The 8,772-nt window shown below is 41.6% G+C and overlaps 1 protein-coding gene across 5 annotated transcripts in view; it reads right to left on the bottom strand.

The window, feature by feature from the left end:
• Nucleotides 1-227: 227 nt before the first annotated feature.
• The window catches only part of qkia (QKI, KH domain containing, RNA binding a), an 81,781-nt gene continuing 73,236 nt past the window's right edge, over nt 228-8,772 (bottom strand). Inside the window, exons 5-8 of one of the 5 annotated variants that reach the window (XM_086273796.1) lie at nt 7,487-7,574; nt 5,650-6,090; nt 3,556-3,630; nt 228-2,315 (exon numbers count right to left, since the gene is read on the bottom strand). In XM_086273796.1, the coding sequence (XP_086129922.1) occupies nt 2,299-2,315; nt 3,556-3,630; nt 5,650-6,090; nt 7,487-7,574 (621 nt within the window). In that variant the 3' untranslated portion in view covers nt 228-2,298. Of the gene's footprint in view, nt 2,316-2,775; nt 3,631-5,649; nt 6,091-7,486; nt 7,575-8,772 lie in introns of those variants that run through there. The other 4 variants (XM_086273799.1, XM_086273795.1, XM_086273798.1 and 1 more) reach the window with 4 other exon arrangements.

The raw sequence follows: 8,772 nt of genomic DNA, 5'->3' as shown, positions 1-8,772 counted from the left end.
CTTTCCGAAGGGTCGTGACTGTTTTGGTCTTCCTTTTCCAATCATATTCAAGGTCAACAGCACTTCTCCCCCTCCCCTTCCCCACTTGGTCCCCCCCCATTTCCCCTATACGGTTTTAAACTTTTTTTCTTTATTTTTTTCTGATTTTGTAACTGCAAGTAAAGTATCAAAAGCTAAAATTGCCAAAAATAGATCTTATTTTTTCTCATCTCCAGCACCCTGTAAAATTATCTTTTTTTTTGTTCTCTTCTGTATTTGAATATGCAATGACATATCTACATTTTTATATATTTATATATATATTTATATATATAAGACGTATGTATAAAGCAATTTGAACAGGCAGGCATGGCTTTCACATCCTATTTTTTTCTTGAGAGAGTTAAACAAAAGATTGTGGGCTCAGAAGCTAGACTATGATCACAGGGAGGTGTGACACATTGTGGATGCGCTTTTGGATCGTTTACCTCGAGTTTAAAAAAAGAAAAAAGAAAAAGAAAAAAGAAATTTCATCAGTAAAAAAAACAAAACACAAAAATGCAAGTAGGCTCAGATTATGCCAACTGCACGATTCAACTCATGTAAAGTCTTCAAACTGGGGTTAAAACTTAAAATACATTTAAAAAGAATTAGTCAAACGTGGAGATGGAAAAAAATGGCAAAATAAAACATCTGTTTGGCAACGTGGCTGATGAAACAACTTAATATAGAATCCAGGTAACATGGCAAAAGCATTTATGTACAGAACTTCAAAGTACCCCCCTCCCCCCTTTGCTGTCACTGTGTAACATGTTGATTTAGTGTTGATTAGCATCTCTTCACCTTAAAAGAAAACAGAGCAGTAATGGGTGAGAAATCATCTAAACTGACTGGCTGGCTGGCTGTTACAGCTGAAGGCAGGCACTAAAAATTCACACCCTTTTAAACTCTTAAAAATCACAAAGAGAGCCCTCTGTGAGACAGATGCATAACTGCAGATATATAATTCACTGGCAAACCCTTTGGCTAAATATGCACACTTAATACTTTTTTTTTTTGTCTTTGTGATCACAGCTCAGCTAACTCATTGAGATTTTTTTTTGTCAAAATACATCAGGCACTGTATAGTGGATGTAGTGTGGATGGGGGGGCAATTTCCCTCTCCCTCCCCCCGAAGCCTCAACACACCCTACTTTCATTGTAGTATTAATTAAAAACACACACAAAAACACACAAAGAACCATCAGCCCAAGTAGTGACCTTCCCATCTTGCCCTTCATCATTTCTTAAGCTTCTGCAGCCTGCTTTGAACATCAGTTGGCGTACTGCTTTAGAGCTAACCACCTCGCCTTGGTTTTGGCTGGTCAGGTTTAAGCAAAAGCTAATTAGTCAAATATGAACAACAGGGGGAAAAAAAAGGACAAAATCAAGTGGAGAAAATGACTAAAAAAAAAAAAGCATTAAAAACAGACAGGAGAAAAACAAAACACATAAATCATAAAAAGCTCCTTTAGCAATCATTTCAGCCATGCTTTTTAAAAAATTAAATAAAAACAAAGACAGAAAGCTGTTTAGAGGGCACACCCAGAATGTGTCAGCTCAAAAGTACATCTTAGAGCTCAACAACTGAACTACACGTGAAAATGACAGAAATTAAACAAGTTAATGTGAGTGTATGTTCTCTTTCCTTCTGTTTCTTTTTCTCTCCCCGTGGGTGGGTTTTGGGACAGGGTGGGAGCAGGTAGACGCTCTTATATCTATATTTTGAGGAAGGGGAGGAGGGGCTGTCAATCTGAGGGCCATTACTCTGAAACCAAATGGTTTGCGTCAAATAAATACTCAACTTTGATTCATACAAGTGAGGTCACCACATCAGAGTAATTAGAGGAAGGGGGTGGGGTGTGTGGGGTGGGGGTCTTTATTGCTATGTAATTCAGTGCAGATTTATGAGTCATACCACAAACACGTCCACCCAGTGTGTGATTCATGAAGAAAAAGAAAGAGAAAGAATGGGAATCGAACTCAATGAACAAAGGGAAAAAAATATTTATGAATATCACACAACTTTGTTGGGTTTTCGTTGTGTTTCTGTGAAGATTCTGCGTTGGTTTCTACTTTTTTTCTCTCTTCTTTTTTTTATTTTTATTGTCAGAATGTGTTAGGGTAACTGTACGGGCAGGCGCCTCTCTCTCTCTCTCTCTCTCTCTCACACTTGCGTCCGAGAGGCTAGCAAAAGGCAATTACCAGTTAACTGATCAGCAGGCAGGCTTGGGGCGGCTCGTCATTGGGTGAAGAGTTCAGAGGTCAGAAGGTCATGTGTTAGTTGCCGGTGGCGGCTAGGTGGTTAGAAACAAAAACAAAACAAACAGAAAAAAAAAGATAGAAAGGATATTAGTGTCAGCAAGAAGAGACTGGAATGACATCATTTTAACAATAAAATGAATGCAATCTCTTACGTCGCCCCCTGCTCTTAGTCCCCTGCCAACATGAGGTGAACCCAGCTAATCTCACTGCGATCATGGCGCCGCAACGGCATGATCCAAACTACTAAGCCCCACCCTGAATCAGGTAGCTTGGTGGTTTAAATAAAGCGCACATTGCCCCCAAAACCAAAAATAGAAGCAAAGAGAGGTCGAACAGACAAACAAAGTAACAAAAATCTAGTGTTTTAGTGTCGTTCGAGTTGGAATGCAAGCTCCAAACAGTGTGATTAGTGTTAAGGAGACTTAATAACTAGAGTTATGTGAAGCATAACTAAGACTAGTGTTATATGTGCAATGAATAGATGAATCGCTGTTTTCCGATTCGTTCTCTTTATTTAGCAGTATATTTTTATAGAATATAAATATACACAAAACCATAAATACATTTGATATAAAATGCTCAAATATAAAATGACAGTACCTCATGTACAACTGAAATATTAAAAATGTACTTTAGCTTTATTTCAATATATTTGCAATACACTGGAGAGAATGCAAGCTACCTCAGCTTATGTCTGTGCGTGCCTATCTTCCAGAGAAAAATCAAAAAATCAAAAATAAATGTAAATTTCAAGGTGAAATGGGGCCTGGTAGCAGCACGGCCACTTGCCTTATGCCTGCTATGTCTTTACGATACAGTATAGAAATGAGTCTCCTTTTTCTCTGCTCCCTATGAGTCGAGGAGATAAATCATGTATGGGAACAAGCCTGCCCCATTTTAGGCTCTAATCTCACATCAGAGGAATGTCATTATACACTTTCAACACTGCCTGCAAAGTACTACCTGTCCTGGCTTCACAGCTGCAAAAACCCAAACCTTTCAACATCACTTTTGCCTGAGCTTTGACATATACACAGTCTGCACATACTGCATATGTTAAGTACTAAATGTAAACAAAATGTGCATACCACAATCAACCATTTAGCTGGCGTGTGGCGATACGGGGTAGGAAAGGTGGCAGGGGGACAAGAAAACAAAACAAAATGCAATACAGACAATGTAGAAATTCCCAACTAAGGCATCGAGGCATAATACAATAATCACTGAAATGCATAAGTCAACATCAAAGTGTAGCTAAGAGACTAAACTGACCTCTGTCAGCGGTCACAATCCTTTGGTAAGGATGGACCCGCGTGTCATGCCGTCTCACTTTAGTAGCCATTGCACCTAGATTGTAACAGGTCCACAGGGTTAGAAACCGTTCACTTTGAGGAGGGCAAAAACAGTCATTTGTACAGTGATAACATTCACATTTTAACCATTATAATGCTCGGATTACACAACAATACACAGAATAACATAATACAGATTATAGTACATATACACACAAGCACGTCTTCTTTTTTTCCTTTTACACGTAGAAAAAATGCAGTAGAAAAAAAATTATACAACTTTTTGGAGATTTACTTGGTATTTAAAAATTCATAACTTAAGTACTAAAATTCCACAGTGCTCAGAGTTATATATGTGGGTGGATGGGGTGGTAGGTAAAGGGTACAGGCTCCAGGGCTGTCTAGAAAAATAATGTGATTCTTCCTGTGGGATCCAAAAGGGGAACAGAGAGAAATTTGTCTCTTCATTTTGAAAGGTGGGGAAATCCAATACAGCTCTGATGGTAATTGAATAGTGCCAGACACCACCTGCCTCTCCCTCTCTCCTTCATTTTCTCTTTCCCTTTTCAACATTTCTCTCCAGGTCAATCTGCTCACTAGCGGCACAGGCTGTCATTTCCTTCCTATATTTGTCACAACTGATTTCTTTCTACTGCAGCGGTTGACACCGCCTCGTATGCATCACAAAAACTGTTTGTGTGCCACACTATGTTCAAGTATTACAAATTTCAGATGTGTGCATGGATTTAAAACAACAACAAAAAAATGAAATAGAAAAACATTTCCCAGAGGAAGCGAGGACATGCGAAATAAGTTATAAAAAAAGATTTTCTTCTGGCATTATCAAGAGCAGATTTTTTTGGCCCATGACTACACAGCTAACTACACTACTCTGAAGTAGCAGATGGCCTGACATTTCTTTATTCTCAGAGAAGCCGTTGGTGGCTAGATACAGTAGCGCAGGAAACTGAGCCAAGTCTGTGAGTATGTGTGTGTGCGCGCGCGAGTATGAGAGGGAGCGTGTTCCACAGGGCCCTGTGTTGCTGAAAGCACCAATCGATAGTGTGAGTAAATAAAATGCACTAAGCTGGTGTAACCCTGCAAGTTAAAGAGAGAAAAGCCAGTCAGCTGCCCCTGTCTGTTCTACACATGACTCCCAGAGGCACCTCAAATACACAGGTCAGCTAAAACCACACTTGTGTCTGCTGCTGCCAAATGAATCTGTGAACATTAGTGAAGTGCAGTGTCAAATTAAATCTGGAAAGCGGCTAACAAAGGTTTCTCCTGCCTAACGCGGGAAACGGCTTTTCTTTTGTGTTAACTAGAGCCTTAATATAACATATGGGGACGGTACCAGGCCTAAACCTAGTTCTTTCTTCTTTGGTAGCAGATGAGCTGAGCTTAAAGCACCGTCGGGGATAAACACAACATATATTAGACCCCCCTCCATATTGGACTTTTTTTCTGACACAAAAAGTAAGTGGAGCGTCAGGTGTTAGCACAGCGCTCCGGTTCAACGGGGCTAGAGCTAAGACAATGGAGAGAAGGAAAAAAGGGAGTGAGTGGGGGAATTTAATGAACATCCCCAGTGGGAGTGAGAGAGGGACTATCTGCAGGCATTGAGGCCTGCCTGCAGACAACAGCGCAGAGAAATAATTTCAAAAGCTGCAGAAATCCAAGGGGATCTGCCGCCAGACTGAATAAACCTCTAGGCCAGTGCATGAAAGGGTTAGGGAGCAGACCTGCGTGTATGCGAGTGTGTTACTGTCAGTGTGCCTCGTTTCACGCTGAGGCAAGTGCAAGTCCACCTATAATAAACCTTGCAGACAAGAGGCAATATAAACCTGAGAGCGCAACTGTTTGGCAAGAACGTAACTAAACAGTGAATATCTTTAGTCTATAGAGAACTTCCCATTAGCCTGGCCCTCACACAAGGTAATTATTGCCCCCCATTGCCATTTAACAAAGTGTCCATGAGCAACATAGCTGGTCATCCCATCACCAAGAGCTTCATCAGTACATCCACCCTGTGAGTTTGTCTGTTTTGATCCTCAGGTGGACACGACATATTTACCTTTCAACAAGTCCTGACTGTGGCTCATGGAAGCCGCGTCCAGCACCCCAGCTCCGGGGTAAAACAAGCTGGCCTCTTGTCCAGGCTGGCTAAAGCTGGTCGCTGTACCTGCGGCACCCATGCTTCCCCAGGCTCTCTTACCTAGAACCCCACTATGCTCGATGGGGTACTCCAGCAGGGAGGTGGGTGCCAAGGCATAAGGGTACTCGTAGGGGGTGGTGTAGATAAGCCCGCCATCCGGTGTGGGAGGCACCAGGGTGGGGGTGCCATTGGGCAGCATGGCAGCCATCTGAGTGGGCCGGATGAGGTTCATGATGGGGGCCCCGGCTGGCGTCTGAGGCCGCAGTGCCTGGGGAGGCAACACCTGACCTGTGGAGGTCGCTATGAGGCGAGGGCCCTGAGCGGCTGCTGCCGCCGCTGCAAGAGAGAACGCAAGGGTGGCTGCCATAAGCAAGAGAGTGAAGGACAGGAACAGAAAGAAAGAGGACAAGAGATAAAGTGTAGTGTGGTTGAACAATATCACAGATGAAAAGTGAAGTGTGAAAATACGAAAGGGGGAAAGGAAGGGTGAACAGGAAGTGGCAGAGAGAGATAGAGAGAAAGGGGAGAGGAGCAAAAGGGAAAATTAGTCCATGCAATGATCATGGTGGTGAACCACAAAAGCGACAATCTTTTGCCAACATTGCCAAACAAAATTTAAAAAAATAAAATCACCCCACACACCAAAACACAAGAAGCACAAAAATACTGAAATAACGCCATCATCCCAGTGCATCTGAAGCAGACCGATCACCACAGCAGCTACACATTCACCTACTGGAAATGATATGGGTGAGTTAAACGACACGCATGCCAACAGAAACAGAGCTGTTGACTTCATATAGAGGAGGAGGCAGTTTTTATGGCATAAATAAATAAATAAGCAAAATGAGGAGAATTTTGAACTTGATGTGGAGGTCAGAGTGGGAGCATTTAAACTTAAAGAAATGCCCATCCTCTGCAAAGTCAGCACTCAGTTTGTGTTGGATGACAAATGGACATACAAATATAATTCTTATAGAGGCTAAGCATTAGCATGTTCTATAAGCTGTGCCACACAAGCTTCCCCAAAGGGAAGCCTATTAAATAAAGTGCTTTTGTAACTGCAGTTGGGTGGTGGGCTACTTCATCATGGCTCCCATTTAGGCAGATGTTAAACGAGAAAAATTCAACAAAGAAATTAATCGCTTAAACTTTCATTAACAAAAAAGAAATGTGTACAGAATAACCAATTTTTAGAGACATTTTTAATTAAATTTTGATTAATTATTAAGAAAATAATCACATGCACAAGTTCAGATTAACTTGCCATTAAGTCAAACATTGGGGCTGTATATGATTTACATTTTCAAACATAATTTGGTGATTACAAAACACACGTGAATCAGCAACTGACATGCAGAACTGAGCAGGTGAAATACAGCAATGTGCTTAATATTTAAAGTCTGCCAGGAGCGAGTAAAACAGGGTGAATGGATGTGGATTGCAGGGGAAAGGATGGGTGGATGAAAGGATGGCAGAGAGGACAAGAAATATGGAGAAAAATGGAACAGAGGTATTCCTACTTATGGTTGGAAAACAGTTTTGAAAAAGAGGTCTGCTCATAGTCAGAGATAATATGATGTATGCACACAGTGGAGCTGACTGCACATATATTTAATGAAAACCAAAAGTATGAGTTAATGGGAAATATTGGAAAAATATCATTAAAATATTAAAGGTTTTTATTATGTATGGAAGAAAACTGATGGATTATGGAAATTGGGGATGCGGTTGCTTTTCACTGCAGCTCGCTTACGTGTTTTGATGTTGTTATCTCTGTATGTCCCATTGAGAATAGCTAGCTCCATCAGCTGCATCTTCTTCAAATTGTCCTCTCCCTCCGCCTGTTAAAAAACAAAACATTTTAATACTCACATTAACACACCTTACATTAATTAACATGAGCCGACAACTATCGGACAACTAAAACAATCCACATGAAGACCATTTCACCTAACCGCATGTCTGGCTGTTGCCGTTAAATCATTTGGACACGACGTGTCATCTGCTCTCCAGAAGCACTGGTTGGACTGGGTTTAGGGAAGCAGATATGAGATAAGCTAAAGGGCTGTTGTCGTGGCAGAGTGCCTTGTTGTTACTAAAATGCTGACAGAGACATTAAGTGTGGGAATGCATATTCATAATCCATATCAGAATGATAATTACTGTAATTTTCTTTGCTCCCTTGTGCGCAATCAAATGCGCAATAACCGCACTGGCTAATGTCAGTCCTGTCAATTAATGTTTGGATAAATAAATACAAAAGCAGCAGCCACTGTCATTATCGCCAAATTAGGGGACTGAAATTATTCACGGAAAGCAATTAAGATAGCACCCCTCCTTCCTCCTCCCACTCACCCATCCATTCCTCCCAGTTTCTTTTCTGCACCTCGCCCCACCCCACCCAAACTTAATTTCCCCTTAAGCTACCGAACATCCAATAACCATGACAACACAAACCCCTCCCTGTGATTTTCCAGGTTGTACGTCATAATATAGGCACAGTCTTACGTGGCTTATTCACAAAACCGAGGGTGCACGTGAAGCCTTGCTGACCTCAGGTTAACCTCAAGTCAGTTATTGATTTTATACCTTTTGCTGGTTCAAGGTAAAATTGTGACACTTGTTCCCTCACTAGTTCATCTCGTAGGCACATACACTCTGCACCAGCATTTAAACGCCTCATGTGTGCACAGAGTAAGGCAAACCTGTCAGGGTGGCAGGAATGAAAGCAGAAAGGCAGATACTGAACCTCCTCCGTTTCTCTATTTTGTCTAGGTGCAGAGTGTGTCTCCTGGACTAATTCACAGTTCAACAACAGCCTGCAGCTCCATTCACAGGACGATAAGGGAAGAAAAGACGTGGAAGGAGAGAGAGAAAGAAACGGAAAAAGAACGAGGGCTCAGAGTTAAGCCCTCCCCTGAGACTCCTCTTCAACACAGCCACCGAGAGAGGAAGAGAAAGAGCGAGGTTAAGCAAGAGAAAAAGTGACAGAGGCTGGTCTTTTGACTAAATATAAAGCTGTGGCTTCAGAGCAGTCAC

This window comes from Aulonocara sp. 'chitande type north' Nkhata Bay, linkage group LG19 (genome assembly GCF_057382095.1).
Source record: "Aulonocara sp. 'chitande type north' Nkhata Bay isolate Kocher_YH1m ecotype deep benthic linkage group LG19, A_spYH_male_GT1.1, whole genome shotgun sequence".
Lineage (NCBI taxonomy): Eukaryota > Metazoa > Chordata > Actinopteri > Cichliformes > Cichlidae > Aulonocara > Aulonocara sp. 'chitande type north' Nkhata Bay.
The sequence above is the reverse complement of the archived record's forward strand: the minus strand, read 5'-3'. Positions and strand labels throughout refer to the sequence as shown.